The sequence below is a fragment of the Nasonia vitripennis genome, chromosome 5 (genome assembly GCF_009193385.2).
Source record: "Nasonia vitripennis strain AsymCx chromosome 5, Nvit_psr_1.1, whole genome shotgun sequence".
NCBI classification, from domain to species: domain Eukaryota; kingdom Metazoa; phylum Arthropoda; class Insecta; order Hymenoptera; family Pteromalidae; genus Nasonia; species Nasonia vitripennis.
The window spans coordinates 13451874-13468137 of record NC_045761.1 but is presented as its reverse complement, the minus strand read 5'-3'; the positions used below and the strand labels follow the sequence as shown (position 1 = coordinate 13468137).

The window sequence follows — 16264 nt, the reverse complement described above, 5'->3', positions numbered from 1 at the left end:
AAGCTACAATACTCTTCAATCTAGATTATGGTGCTATACTATACGACTCATCTAAGTATACTCACCTTATAAACCCCGTCCAAAACATAGCAATTAAAATAGCTCTGGGAGCTATTTTCCATTCTAGTCTCTCACTTAGCACTACGGTTGAGGCAAACTTAGTCCCACTAAGCTATAGAAGAAAAATACTTATCTGCAAACATGGTTGTAAATTAGCTTCAATGCCTCAAAACCCCATCGCTAAAAATATACTCATTGAAGAAAATAATTCGATCTATAATGAAACCCACACACCTCAACCTTACGCACACCGATTACATCAAATACTGACTGGCATGGAAATTAAGCCGGAAAATGTTTTTACATGAAATAAGAGAAGATACGTTCTCCAAAACTAACACCTGTTACGTCCTAAGTCGTATGATGACTGTCAACGGACGAATCATTTAGTGGTTATTATATTTAAAGTAAACACGGAGACGATTTGAAACTCGAGAGAGAATTGAACGTTTTGGTGTTTAGACACTCTCGCGATCAGAGAACGGCGAAGAATGCCTGAACGGGAAACTACTTTATTAGGAATATTATTGCTTATCACTAATGTCGGTCTAACAACAATCTCTCTATTTATCTCGATTGTCTGTTATTATAGTTGTGTTGCTCTCTCTCTTTTAATATTTGACACAATCGCTCTAATAAGATGTCACTCTACGTTGTGGCGTCTTAATAAATCTCGGTGTAATAGTTGGTTTTTATAACTTAAGAGAGAACGAATGTGGGTTTAGTATATTCGGATTTCCAGTGATGTAAATAGGACGTTAGCGTTTCATCTGCAGTATAAGTTCAGAGAGAGAGAGAGAGAGAGAGAGAGAGAGAGAGAGAGAGAGAGAGAGAGAGAGAGAGAGAGAGAGAGAGAGAGAGAGAGAGAGAGTATCTGTCTAGCTTATATTGAGTATTATGTCGACACCTACCTTTTGTAGTCCTTGCTTCTGCCTCTTCGAATGCACTGCGTCTGCTCGTCCTTAGTGAAGGTGCCGGAAATACGATCGAATTATGTGACGAGAGGGATGGCGGAACAAAGGTTTGAAATTAACTTCACTCACGATTCGTACCGTAATAATTCAGTTTATTCGATTAATTAACCAGTTTCGCGAAATTTATGCTCTTTATAATCTTCGATGCTTCGCAATCACAATTAAAATCGATAATTTACAATATTAACTTTAAACCTTTGAGATTCCGAGAGACGATTGATTCGAGAGACGGTGTAAGATAATCTGTGGGAGCTGATTCCGAATTTAAGCGCGATTTCTTTTAAGTTCGTTATTTCGAGAACTTCTAAGTTAATTTTATTAAAATGATTCTAAGTCCGACGCGAATCTTAGTTTACGTAGAACCGTCTCGAAGATCGTACTAACGTGTAGCGTCTGTAGTGTAGAATTAATAGCCACGCGTGCGGTCTATGATGGGCCCTTTTATATCATGTAGTCGCTTTTGTGATAAGCAGGCGTGTAGGTGAGACAGAGGTATATGATGGCTTCTTTAGCGGAGAGATCCAATAAAAAGGCTTAATTCCTCTGTGTCGTCATTTTCGTGAGTTCGCTATCACACGTACATAGGGTCTAATTCCCTTCCTAGGCCATTTCCCCGCTTGTGCATTTCTTATGCTTATTATTCTTGGAAATTCGGTTCCTGTTGCTAGCCGGCTTCTCCTCTTTTAGTTGTTGTTTGTCGTTCTGAGCCGTGCCGTGCCCTGCTTTGAGGTATGCGACTGCTTGTTTGCACAGCTGTGGAGTGCTGGTGGCTACTTGCTTGATTCTTGTTTTACGTTGAAGAATATTCGCAGCTCATGTCGCTTTTATTTGAGTGCGTATATATGGTTTTCTATAATCAGGCCACCTCTCTTCTTCGTTTGCTAGGCGGGCTTTGGAAGACTTCTGGCTCGTGGCTGGTGCAGAGCGTTACGGCTTTCCGTGTGTGTGTGTGTGTGTTAGTGCGCCTCTTGTAGATGTTTGTGTGTGCATTTCTTGTAGCTTGTAGTGTTTGGTTTATGATGCTGTGATTTGGGGATTCGCGCTCTTATTAATAGTTTTGTTGTTGATTATTCAATTTCGTTGTCGTTAGTTTCGATAAAGTCTCTCTCGATGTCGTCGTCTCTCGTCTTCTCGCGTTTCTGTATAATGTAGTCGTAGTGCATTCTATTGAGTTTAAGTGAGTCATCATGTTCTCTGACTCTATGCTATTCAGTCTCTTTATTTATGCTGTTGTCGTCGGCTGCTCCCTCACTTACGCTATAACTTAGTGAGATTCTGTTTTAATATGAGTTTTGATATTATTTTATACTGAAAGTAGAAATGCGAAATTTTTGAGCATTTCACGCACCTTACACCTTTCTCGCAAAGAACAAGTTGCAATCACTCGCCTAAGAATTGGACATACAACGATTACACACCAATACATATTACAAAAATCACTGCCTCCACAATGCGAAACCTGCAAAAAACATATGACGATTAACCACATACTTTGCGTCTGCAAAAACTTCGAAAGCTCAAGAAACACATACATTATTGGAACCGCCAAGGATATATTAAATAACCAGACCACAAACCTGATCAAGTACCTCCAAGAAACCAAATTAATCAACGATATATACCTTTATTTTATATGCGAATATATATATATATATATATATATATATATATATATATATACATATATATATATATGTATGTGTGCATATGTATATGAGTATATATGTTTATTAAATTTATTTTTTCCCTCTCATGTATGTAAATATGTAAATCTCGAACGAACTCCCCCATATGTATCTATCAAAAGGTATAAAATAATGTAATTTGTATAACGCAAAATTATTATTTCAAATTTGTAAACTTATTATTGTAAAAGAAATAAACTATTATGGAATTTGTAGTCACTAATGACCTCGTTGTTGATGCGACTTTTAAATAAATAAATAAAAAAAAAAAAGAAATCTGTATATAAATACGTATTAAAATATCGACGCACGAATACGGATACTGAATATAATAGTATGCATTTATAGCACACGAGTAGCCTACAAGCAGGCTAAAGAAGGCAATTTTGACACAGAACTGTGTACTTCCTCTCTTTACTAGCCATAGACTATTAGAAGGGAAAGCAGCGAAATGCAGAGTCGGGGACATAAGCCTACATAGGTTGTCGCCTACGTACTCGCACACTGCGTGGGTGGCAGGCCTTTTACTCCGTGCGCATACAGTAGTTCGTGATTTACGTAGCGCTAGTAATCCGCGCCTAGTACTTAATCTCATTGATAGCTCGGTCAATAGCAGTCCAACCGCATGTACGATGAAAGTATCCATATTATGGCAATGATCAATTATTCTGGAGTGAACTACGCGCCAGCAAATTTTGCAGTGTCTTTTTTCGCCAGCAACGAGGGCTAAAAACCACGCTTTTAATATTTGATCATTTTTTTCTCGAAACAAAAATGAAAGCTTCCGCAGATTCTGCGAATATAACTCTGCGGTGGCGTATAATGCGGATGAAAAATAACTGTAGCCATACTATATAATATAAATACTGAAATAAAAAGCCAGTTGCGCTTTGATAAATAATACGCGCGATTTTCAGCCGAGCGCAGTGCACATACAGGTATATATATATATGTGTGTGTGTGTGTGTGCGCGTGTGTGTGTGGTATATATATATATATATATATATATAGAACTGCGTCGAAAGGAAGACCGTTGCGCACGCCAGGCGTAAAATGAAGAAGAAGCCGCTCGCGCTTCTGTTTGCTCAGCCAGAGAAGCTTCGCAGACGGCTGCTGCTGCTGCTTATTTAGTTCCTTGCGCGGAACCGCGCTGCCACGCATTGTTTCAACTTGAGCTATGCGTAGCAGCACACACACACACACACACACACAGTCCCGCTAGCGGTGCAACTTATGCGCCGCGGAGCCGTGTGTACCAGTATATAATGCAGTGGGCGAGAATCAGGACTCACGAGCTGGCGCTAGGCGCGCAGCCAGGCGCAAAATTGGATTTCCCGAAAAGCAGCGAGCTTCAAACGGATCGTATAGGCGCCGCCGCCGGTATTCCTTGAGCGAAAAACCCGCAAAATGAAACAGCGCGCTCCGCAAGCTAACAACGACGCGCGCAGACGACTGAAAGCTGGATGACAAATGCTGTACTCCTGCGCGACTGCTGCAGTTATATACCGCGCGCGCACACTCCCAGCCGGTATAAGATGATCCTCGCCTGATGGATGCTATCCGAAACGCTTCACGCCTGCCTGAGCCTCTAACAATCCTTTTGCGCGAGATTTGGCCTTCCGTCGGCTCCGCTTTCTTTCGCGCATTTTGTGTCGAAATTGATTTTCGGGAACGGTTATATCTATGCGTATGTATTCAGGCGTCGGTGTCGCTTTTTTCGTTTCATTTTTGGAAAATTGTGGACGCGAGAAAAATAGTATATTGTGCAACTAGGGGGGGAAAAGGGCGATTTCTAACGAGGGTGAGATTTGAGCACGAGTTGGAGTCGAGGGCGCCGAAAGCGCCCAAGACGGAGACGAGTGCTCAAATTTCACCCGAGGTAGACATTGCCCTCCCCCCCTTGTTGCACACTGTACTTTTTTTGACAAGTGCCTGTAAAGACCCGTTTTCATGCATATAGAGTGAATGGTAAGTTGCGCATTTTGAGTCGTAAACCACTCTCTTTCAAAAAAATATCAATATTTTTTAAAAATTTTCAAAAATTTGATTATTTTTGAGTGTTTTTTTATGTTTATGAGTATCGGGAGGGAATAGCCATTCTCTCCCGCACGCTCGAAATGAGCAGCTTGCCATTCACTTTAGAGGCATGGAAACGGGTATTTTTCATGTACGTGTTAAGAAAAAATCATTACGGCAACGAATTCCATATACGGCAGCGTATATGTAACGCATGAAATAAAATAATATTCAAATTGCATCGCCGGTATAAAATGGATCCCAGTGCTGGCGCAGCGCCAATGAAAATAATCTCGTCGGCCGACTCGCTGTAGAGCCGCAATAGAATTCATGCATGTGATGTGAGGATAATGTACAGAAGTGGCCGTTCAAGCGTCAATTCGATAGGAGACTGTATTCATAGAGCGAAGAAGTGTGTGTGTGTGTGAGCAGGAAGCGGCGTTAATCTGATGCGTAAGTTGTTTGACGCGGAAAATATCTGTCTGGAAAAAATTGATCGCGGTTGGGATAGGAAGCTCGAATTGAGAAAAAATAGGTAACGTTTATCCACGAGAGTCAGGATAATAAATATATATAACGAAAGAATTAACGCGCTTGTATATTAACCCTGCATACACCTATATACACGCATACGCTTACGTATTCAGGCAGGGGTGTATAATCACGGCTGGTTTATCGGTGCAGCGTAAAATCATTGGCTTGAAATGAACATCGCCGGACTGGCAGGCTTGACTGATGAAGCGCACCGACTCGATCCCCGATTCACCAAGTGGAATGAAAGGGATTTTTCAAGCCCCTATGAGCGGGCTCTCGTGTTTAATATACACGCACACGCAGGCTGAACGGACGCCGCTCGAAATTGCATAATTTGACTTTAATGTCGTCTCTTTGATCGCCCCTCTGCCTTTATTTTCACGCCTGCGTTGTCGAATCGTCGCGCCTGAAATAATGTATATTTTCGAAAATTTTCGAGCAACATAATGCAGAGAGAGAGAAAGAGAGAGAGAGAGAGAGAGAGGGATTTGAGAAATGAGAAAAGAGATTGCGACGAGAGAAAGTACAGCAGCGGCAGCAGCAGAGAGTGGGAGCCGCGGAAAATTTCTGCTTTTATGATCGAGCTCGAAAAATCGCGGTTATTGCTGACGCCGCATGGTGAGGCGGAGAAGCGCCTGGCCGCGCGAGAGAGAGTTGACGCGCATGGCTGCCTGCAAAAATAATGTGACACGGACTCTGGTAACGTCAGCTGCCACACTGTTCTCTATATTTTAGCCGCCTGACTCGTTTCGGCCTCCTACTACTACTCTTTGCAGCTCTGCGATTCGTTCGGTCGCTGCTGCAACAGTGCGCACAGATATACCCCAGACAGTGCATATACGGCGTAGCGAGTCGGCCGAAAAGCCGGCCCCCTCGCGCGCTCAAGTAACAGTGTCCGCAGTTACAGAGCGCGCCGAGATCGCGTTCGGCCTCATTTGCCTTTCCAATATCAGCTGCACTAAAGTATTTTTGCTCCGCTCCGGCGGGCCGATGTAGTAGTTTGCATGCGCGTTTTAAGTGGGATACAGCGGGGGATTATACGAGTTGATCCGGTAATATATGCTCTCGCCAGGGAAAACGGAAAGAAGTCCGCGCGCCGCGTTAATTTACGCTCGATAACAAGCGCGCGCAGCCGAGGAATATCTGTTTGGACGGAATTTGCAGACTCGTTCATCATGCCGACGCTGAGCGAGAGGGGGTGTCGAGGGGAGCACATCTGCGCAAGTGAGCCCGTTATTAAGCTCCGCAAGTTGAGCTTTCCCAGACGAGAAGGACAAGCGAGCGAGCGCGCGTGCGTTTTGCTCGCGCCGCACCTACACACGTACATAACTATCCCCCGAAGGGCTCTAATGAGGGCTTCGACGCCCGCGGGCCCAAAGTTTCCCCGCAAAGTCTACCCGCGCGCGAGCCCGCTTTTCTCAGCAGTGTGTATACTCTGCGCGCCGGAGTTATACTTACACAGGTATAGAGCGAGAGCGGCGGCGCGCACTTAGTCACCGCGCGCCCGCTGCAGTGACACACAAACAAGACTACACGTAGTAGCTCGTCTGAGTCGTCGCCGGTCTCCAGGGGCGCCGGCAGACACTTTCGAGATTACGTTCGACCTCCGCGCGCTCGCGTTAGAAAGCCAGGAGCGGAAGGGAGAGCGAGAGCGAGAGCGAGAGAGAGAGAGAGAGAGAGAGAGAGAGAGAGAGAGAGAGAGAGAAAGAGAGAGAGAGAGAGAGAGAGAGAGAGAGAAAGAGAGAGAGAGAGACACGAATCGACCGGAAAATCCCGCAGAGATTCGATCTGCTACTTTATTTCTGCCGAATGCACAAACGTCGCCCGGCGCGGGGGAACTCGAACCCGATGGGCACGTACTCCTCTATATAGTATATGTACGTGTGTATAGCCGTGTGTCTAGCAGGCTCCGACCTGCGCTGACGTCGGGAAACTCTATTTTTCCGGAGGACTCTCGGCACGTCCTTCTTAACTGGCTTCTCTTCTCTCTCTCTTTCTCTCTCTCTCTCTCTCTCTCTCTCTCTCTCTCTCTCTCTCTCGCTGTCTTTCTCCCAATTTCGCCCTCTATACACACGTTGCACCAAGCGCGGAGAGATAAATTCAGTGCTCGGCCGGCACAGCCTTGTCCGGCCGCTAACTCGATTAAGCTCGTCGAATCGTGTAATGCGTCCGGGCGCGAGAAACCGAGAACGAGATTAACAAGTTTGCTAGCGCCGGCTCATTTTCCCCTCTTTATCGACGACGAATCCACCTCCCCCAGATACAGGCCATGCACACTAAACAGCTTATTACGTGATTTGATAGGGAGACGATTTTTCGAGCTCGCCGCTTGCGCGATAGAGGCGCAGAGAGAGAGAGAGAGAGAGAGAGAGAGAGAGAGAGAGAGAGAGAGAGAGAGAGAAAGAGAGCGAGGTAATAATAATAGCGCTTAGCAAGTTGCGCGCGCCAGATAGAAGCGCCGAGGCAAAGAGCAGCCTGCCGAGACGACGACGACGCCGCCTCGCTGGAGGAAGTGAACTTGGCCGCAGTTATTGCAACTGGAGTAAACTCACTCGCGCGCTGCGCGCCGCTGCTCGCGCTTTGCGCATCAGCACGCTGCAAAACTTGCAAGTAGTTGCAGGCCGGGTCGGGCCAGCCAGCCAGAGTCGCGCTGAGTTAAATGCACCGGAGCGCGTCCCTTGCTCTCCGCGCGCGTGTATGTGGGTGGGTGTGCCAAGCTCCTCGGCACGGCCGACTGGCTAAATCAACACGTACGCGAAATCTACCGAGGAGAGGTCGCCGGGCGCGCTCGTAATCGTTCTCGAAAACAACTACGATTATGGCGTCAATGAGGATTGCCCTTGTCTTCGGAGCCGCATGCCGAGCCATCTTCCTGCCGAGTCCAGCCTTTTCAAGCCTCTGAATCTCTGGCGAGTCGCACAAAGGATCTGGAGAATTGGAGGAGAAACAAATGACGCTTCTTTTTCTTTTATATATACTCATATATTCATTCATATTTACGTAATATATGTATATTATATATATATATATATATATATATATATATATATATATATATACATATATATATATTAATTACAACAAATCGTTACCTATTTTTCTTTAATATAGTTTCAATGTCGCGCACATCTCGCGCCGCGCTTTCGAACTATAAATGAATTCGTCGTTCCTCGTCAGATACTCTCGAACTATATACTTCTGGTTTATCATTTCAATATACATACAGTAGTTCTCTAGTACTCTATATAATGTGAGATAACGAGAAACTCAGACTCAGACATGTTTGATACATAGCTATTGAAACGAATGTGGAATCTATCGACGTCGCAAATTTACATACATTTGTACATGGTATAAAATGCATAAAAATAATTTTTGTCCAAGCATGAGCACAGCGCACAAGACTTTTTCGTCACACAACAATATTAACAGATTGATTTATCTTCACGCTTTCGTATGCTGTTCAATTTACCTCTTTCTAACTAGATATCGTCCATATAACAAAAATAAATCCGAGTACGTGTATAACGCTCGAAACAAGTATTTCAATTATCCCTCGTTTGCTACCGACTACACAATGATGTTCAACCTAATAACGGCACCTGAAACTAATCGAAGCTGTCCTGGAACTTTCTCGGCTTCATATAACCCGCAACTCGTATATTATTTTGCACATCGATCTCTGGGATTGTCTCGAGTTCCAAAACAAACGAGTTTTAAAAAGATTTCAAGTAATCGAACGACGTTTTTCTCTCCTCTTCCTTATTAGATCAATATCACGCACCCCCAGCTCCACTCCTCTCCAATATTCATCTCATTTCTCAGCAGTAACACAGCACGTATAACATACTATTCCGTTTAGTTTACAACTATTTAATACTTGCGTAAGCGTTTTTCGAGTCCCATATGACACTAGAGCGTGAGCACTTGTGAGTACATCTCGCTTAAATATGTTTATATTTTTGTCTTTAATAAACTACTACTTTACTCATCTGGCAATTAGATTACTACGTCTATGCGCATAACAAATAATAAGTTCTAGCCACTTGGATAGCTACAGCATCGTTTCGATAGTTGCACTGCGTTCGTATCACACCTTTTGAAATATAATAATTTTGACAAAAAAAAAATTCTAATAAACTAAGTATGATATACGTTTCGAGGACTTTGGAAGAAATTGATAGTATAATGTATAGCAATAAAAGAAGAGCACGCTCGTCTATGACTATACAGTATTTACAGATCCCACGACGGAAACCTTCACTGAAAGAAACGGTATTTAACTAACACTCGGATCGATGAATCGTTGTGTTCGCGTGTACCGGAGCTGTTAGAGAACTCGAAATAAACTTTGGTACGTATACGATGAGATTTCCAAGTGACTTCGCCATAAACTGTGCGCGTTTCAGGCATATACATTCGTTCGATTACACAAATATATACACACACGTTTCTTTTCTACCATTTATTTATTTATTTGTTTATTCACTTATTTATTTATTTATAATACATGTAATCTAAGTTTCTCGAACGATTATGAGAATAAAATTTTGTAAACTGTTTTACACTTTGCATTTAAACGCAATCGAGTTATTAAAACGACGTTACACAAGAGACCTTATCAAACGAGAAAAAATTCTCCTGCGATTGGTATGCAATGTTCAGCCTTGTTGATAGATTGACAGTCGTAAGTCGTAAAAATTGGCGAGTGGAGAAAAGTGGAAATCGAAACAATTGGAAATTTCAAATTCAAAGTACAATAGTTTTCCAAAATTTTTTTTCTCAGTCGTCTGCTCAAACCTTGGTTCTCCCAGTTTTTCTCCTATAATAATTCGTCTTCTTACTTTGTATGATACAAAATAGCAGTTATTCACTTGCGATTTTCTAGGAAAAATTCACCACGTTTATCATACTGTAGATGACAATGAATTTATACTTCGCTCTTGAACAACTAACTAGTAATTGAGTTATGCAGTCGATCGATCGTTCGACCAAAGAAACAATTCAGCTGTTTATTCGAGTGTCGTATGAAAAGATGTTATTTTTTTTGAGTATAAAAATGGTAATTTCTTTTGGCTTTTCAAAGAAAAACGGCAAGTGTTTTTCCACGTACACTAAGTCGCAAACGTTTAGTACGAATCGTTCGCGTTGACATAATTCACTAGCTTAACACATTTACAAGAAACATTTTGCTTACCGCGATTCCCCTCCATCTCCAAGCGTATGGTAGTTGTTCAAAACTGTTTCGTGGATACAAAAGAAGTTCGCAAATCTCGTTATGAACGGTTGCTTTTGTTGGCTCTGAAGTCGAGAACTATGAGCGTGTGTCAATGAAAAATTTTGATGCTTCCTTTTTAAGGCAAAAATTTCTTGTACGCGTGTCGTTTGTTTCATCCTATGCCAGCTGAACGTTACGGATGCCCAGAGCGATGTCTCATTCAGTGTTGTAATATAAAAGGACTGTTATAATAGTTTTGATACTTGATTCGACTTTGGTATTCCTACATCCCTTGGCGTCACTCAATGAGACACGGAGCTTCCGGGCACGCTGCATCACAAGTTTAACCAGGCATCAATTCATATCCCGCAATGCGAAGTGCGTAACCGTACTCGCAGAGCGTAGTACAGGGAAGATGAGACTGTTAAGCTCGCCGTGTGGCGGCGCTGTTTGCGCGCGGTCCTTCCTCTCTCAGGAGGAACTCATATGAGGAAGGCACGCGAGCTCGCGAGGCCGTCAAACGCGATGGCTTGGCATCTGGCCTTCCCTGTACATACATTAGTATACAGTCGTCAGTACGAAAATAATTTAATGCGCTATCGTCATCGCCCTCGACCTTCTGCATTTTTACACGTTGCACTCTCTCACACGCACGCGAACTCTCGGGGTTATACACAGACATACGCGATATATGTATATAAGTCATATTTATATACGTAGCCTAAGTTTGTTTTGTTTTCACACCCGTTCGGACGCGAAAAAGCTTGGCGTGCGCGACGGGGCGGGCTCATGCATTATTTATCCGCAGTGCAGCACTGCGATCAGTCATCGCCGCGTCTTTGGGCTTGTCGTCGTCCCCGGCGACGGCGACGGCGCGCTCGTTAACTTGGCTAAGAATACCTATGTGGAAGAAGCTCGTCGGCAGCTGCTGCTGCTCGGGCAATCACCTGCGGGCTAGCGCCGGCACAAGCACCTGGGAGAGCAGCAGTAGGAAGAGCGAGAACGCGACCTCCGGCCCCGACGTCGGTGCCAGGCTCAAAGCTCCCGAGGACGGCAGGTCGTCGCTGTCCTCCCCGTCGTCACCTTCGCCTGGCCTCGTCGAAGGCATGCCGTACTCACGCTTGTAATCTGTCGACAGAAAAGCAAAGCAACGTTTGTCTCTGTTCGTTCTATTTTCGTCGTCCATTCTCTTCTTGCCTAGCGGCTTATTCGACCAACAAGAATAAGCTTCTAAATTTTTTACTCGGAGCTGAGAATTTAATTAGTGTCAATTGAATGAAGTATTATAAAGTTCAAAGATATTTTTGTCGGACGATTTGTGACGTTCGTTCTACAGGGAAGTGGTGCAATGTGTACGAGACCAACCGATCGATAACTTTCTTTTTTTTATTTGCCTATGCTCACGGTGGGTGCGTCAATCGAGTGACGCGACAAAGTCGATCAGGCTGCCTGGTTTTCTCGCTACCTCTGGGAATTTCAATACATTAACTCTAATTATTTACATTAACCTGCTCCACCCATATATATGCGTCCTTCTACTCTCGCATTTATCGCCTAAACTGTCTAGCGTATCAATTATACTTAAAATGTGTTCACTGTCTTATGAATAGCTCGTTACTTATACATCTATGTCCATAAATAAGGGGAAACTGTTTTTAACTAACCTGAATCTCGCCATTCCTCTACTTCATAGTCGTTCGGACGATTGTGCAGCTTTCTATTACCATTTTTTCCTACAAATACAATATTTGAAATCGATGGTCCGTACATTTTCGATGTATCGTAAAAATAACTGCATCACTGACTTTGTCTTTTGAATATTTCAGATTATTTAAAAACAGTCTGCGAATAATAATAATAACTTGATAAAATATGAATTACCATTTTTCCTAATGGAATAAGTCACGTGATTTGACGCTGGAGTAGTAGTCGATGGTGCTGGAATTTCTACAACGAAAAATGTACAAATTCTTAAATAGAGTAAAGCAGGCGTCATAAACAATCCATCGCTTCAATGTTATTTATGACAAAAAAGAATTACCATCCAACTTGATGACGCCGTCAGTACCGCCGAGCGAATTCTGAGCGACGCATTTGTAAGAGCCAAAGTCTTCAGGCCCAACGTTTCGAATTTTCAATTTCATATACTGATTATATCCACTTTTCGTAATTTCTGCCTCGTATTTGTCACCTACGACCGAGCGATAATTGCCTAAACAAGAACAAGATTGTGTCATTAGATGTTGAAAATAAACATATAAGCTTGACACTCAAACGGGGGCCAAATTTGTATTCCCTTAACTCAAAGAACAAAGCTAATGCGTACAAGATGATTAATAATTTACCTGAAACAATCATGGTGCCGTGCTCGGTGGTCCAATAATTAATTGAATCAGGATAAGCTTCCGTGTGACATTCCAAAGTCACATCCTGCCCAATATAGGCTCCCTCTAATTGATTGGGTATGGATAACATTGGCGGAACTATGAACAAAATAGTTTTTACCTGACTTAACTGCAATACTTGAAATGGAAAAAAAAATCGCTGCATTACTAAAACTTGAAATAGCAAAAAACAGCTTTGAAAATGCTTCATATCGATGTTGCTGTTAGCTAACGTTTAGCTAAAATCGTTAAGGCATATTTAGTTAAACGAATTTCAGTTTGGGTAAACTTGTTTATCGCATAAAAATATAAGAAAATGCATCACTAAACTAATCATATTGTGTTTTCCAAAGCTATTATTATTAACCATTATACATTCACATACATCTGTACTAATACCTCTATAGACAGGTTCCCGACGCAGTTTCATGCAACTGAAAATTTTATCATCACAAATTTTTCTTTGTGAATAGAGGCAACTGATATTAGAGTTGTTTTCGGAAGCATCAATCATTCATAAAATACAACGTGAATGCAAATTTTGATCTGTAACTTTGTCAAATGTGTACATATTTGCATTTCATTTGGATAGGATACGTATATAGAGAGCCATAGAGAATGCGTTTACTGCATGGAGAATTAACAAAATGAAAGCTTGTGTCAAATTCAGGAGGAATAAGAGAAATACGTTTCGGCACTATTCGCACACAAATGACGGCATACGTCATGAATTCAATATTGCTTAACAAAAACAATGATTATATATTATATTGTAAACATTCATAGTGATTGACAATTTATGTTGCTCGCAGGTATCAAGATTTAAAATAACGACCCGCGACGCCATATAGCTTGATTGCAATAGCGGTTACAAAAGTACTATTTTCGAGCAATTATGTTCATGATTGCGTATTTGCGCATTTGCGTCATTGAGCGTAAAACATTTATTTTCATGACTCAATTGCGCGGAAAATGTATAAACCGTATTTTCTAGGAATCCTCGTGGATTTCGTGAAAACAAAACGCGGCGGAAGTATATATTTGATAATACGATTTGAAATTATGACGGAAATAGGATAAAAGGAAAAAGTAGATAATGAAATGTGCAAATGCTGAGGGTGCAACGTTAATCGGACACGAGTTTAATTTTAAGAGGATCATTCGATTTTAACGAGTAGCAAAGGTACGGTGGAGATATAATGAGGGCGGAAGGAAGAAAGGGACGTAGGGAATTGATTAATGTGCTGGAAAAGGCAGAGAAGATGCTCTCGCTGTTACTAAGAGCCCAGAATTCTGAGCTAAGCATTAGAGCAGTGCGGCCGAGTCATATATGAACAAGCGCCGGAATAATCGCAAAAAATCTAACGGAGCATTCAGAGCCATCGCATCGTATCTGGGTCAAGTTGCAAATCACAAATCGAGAATATAATGAGGCATTTCAAATGACGAGAGGAATTGAGAAAACGAATTATAATACGCCTAGGAAAGAATAAAGTCATGTCCATCGATCGAGTTAGCCATGTTTTCTTTATCTGTTTTCATAATTCTCTATTCTTCCCCCCCCCCTCTCTCTCTCTCTCTCTTTTCAGATTCGATGGACTGGATGATACACGGTCATAGAGTTCTCGTATATTCTGTAGTCCCTTTCATATTATCTAGATTTCCCGAGTATAGCTAGAAGCTCTGCGACTAAAAGAGAAATCGTGTTTAGCTGCAAAACAATTTATTATGCCTTTTCTTAATAAATTAGCAAAATATTTGCTCTATTTTATTAACACATTCTATATCCAAGTCCATTTTTGAGGCTCATACCGATCATCGCATTGCTTCAATGCCACATAATGATGTTCTGATAAGTGAAACTCACAGTTTATAGTTACAGTTTAATTTGTAGAGCTTCATTATGTGATTTATGGATTATGAGTCCAACATTTGGCCTACTGAACCATCACCACTAAAATTAAAGCGGGGATCGCGTATTGATTTCGCAGTCTATTCAGTTTTATACGTATGATCACTCTTAAGAATACGTTTTTTTATATTTCTGGAAAAAGTTTGTTATCAATCAATCGGGAAAATTTTACTTACACTGCACTTTCAAAACGACCCTCGTGCTGACTCTTGGAGGTACTCCATTAGCAGCGATACACAGATATGCGCCCATGTGCAAACGACTAATTTTTGTGATATGCAGTACTTCTCCATTGACAACGTCGACTGTAACAGATAAAACCAAAATGCAATGTTACCAGAATTTCCGAAAGTCATACACGGAGTATAATTTGTCCGACTTTGCAAAGTTGCAAGAAACGCAAAATAGATTAAATTACGTATGCATGAATTCAAAACAACTTTCTTTCGGACACGTTGATTAGCATATGCTTTCTAGGATATAATATACAATTAGATAAACTATTTTGGTTCCATCTAAATTTCAACTCTTTAACCCAATCCGACGAGGGAAGTTTTGTTTTGTTGAGTTAATCGTTCAATGAATTTATCAATGAAAGAGGTCCAGATTTTCGCTCGCTAGTCAATCTCAAGTACGAAATATTGTATGTTTTTCATAAAATATGAGGCGTTCAGTAATACTCATAATGAGATCTATAACAGGATATCGGCGATTCAAGTCTGTATAAGGCAAGACGCGCATAGCGCACATCGTGACATTTAATTAGAAGACAGTAGACATATAATATTGATTTATAAAATTAATATTTTTCACGAAATACGCCTTGACGTGCTTGTCCCCGATTGCCCATTGTACCGAGATCATAATGAAATACTCAATGCAGCGTCCTATATACATTCCTTTTCATAACCGAGGAATCCGCTCCTGCGCAGATATTAATAATTCGCATAATTAAATGATTTTTTTGAAGTTTTCGCATTCTTATTCAGAAGTAGGCAGGGCTGTTGAAATTACGTCCCAGTTCGTGCCGCGCATTGCGAAGATCGGATAGTTTTTGTCTTTTGTTTAAGTTGTAAGCTCGGGTATCAGCATCACAACAGTGTAATGAAAATGGCCTCCACACTCGAAAAGATAACAGACGTGTTAATGGCTTCATGCGCCAACATGGATAGAGAGAGATAAACTTCGTTGTCGGACGTAAATACAGAAACTAACGTACTTTGATGAAAAGAAACGATAAGGTCAAATAAATGGAGGAGCACCGAGCAAATAAAGTGAAACATTGTTTGTCGAATAATTTTAATGATCATGCGCGCCGATATAGAATAGCACGCTCACTGGGTTCTACGTTTTCTTTTCGTTTTTTTTTTAAATTATATAAGTTTGTCGATAAAAGGATGAAAAAACAGGCTCGAATAAAAATATAAAAGATGTAATAAAAGTAAAAAAGGCGTAGCGGGCGCCAGCCTAGCGCGCTGCAG

The 16264-nt window shown here is 41.7% G+C and overlaps 1 protein-coding gene and 1 long non-coding RNA gene across 5 annotated transcripts in view; both read right to left on the bottom strand.

The window, feature by feature from the left end:
• Positions 1-1109: 1109 nt before the first annotated feature.
• On the bottom strand, positions 1110-2661 carry LOC116417681. Its single transcript, XR_004227933.1, has 2 exons — positions 2383-2661; positions 1110-2291 (listed from the first exon to the last, which is right to left on the bottom strand). It is a non-coding gene; the product is annotated as an uncharacterized LOC116417681 (long non-coding RNA).
• Positions 2662-8331: 5670 nt separating this feature from the next.
• Positions 8332-16264, bottom strand: part of LOC100119203 (neurotrimin) — a 265784-nt gene continuing 257851 nt past the window's right edge. For 3 of the 4 annotated variants that reach the window (XM_031931958.2, XM_031931957.2, XM_031931955.1), the window contains 6 exons: positions 14960-15088; positions 12833-12970; positions 12529-12699; positions 12369-12434; positions 12152-12220; positions 8332-11615 (listed from right to left, as the gene is read on the bottom strand). In XM_031931958.2, coding sequence (XP_031787818.1) covers positions 11431-11615; positions 12152-12220; positions 12369-12434; positions 12529-12699; positions 12833-12970; positions 14960-15088 — 758 coding nt within the window. In that variant the 3' untranslated portion in view covers positions 8332-11430. The remainder of the gene's footprint in view (positions 11616-12151; positions 12221-12368; positions 12435-12528; positions 12700-12832; positions 12971-14959; positions 15089-16264) is intronic. The other variant, XM_031931956.1, reaches the window with a different exon arrangement.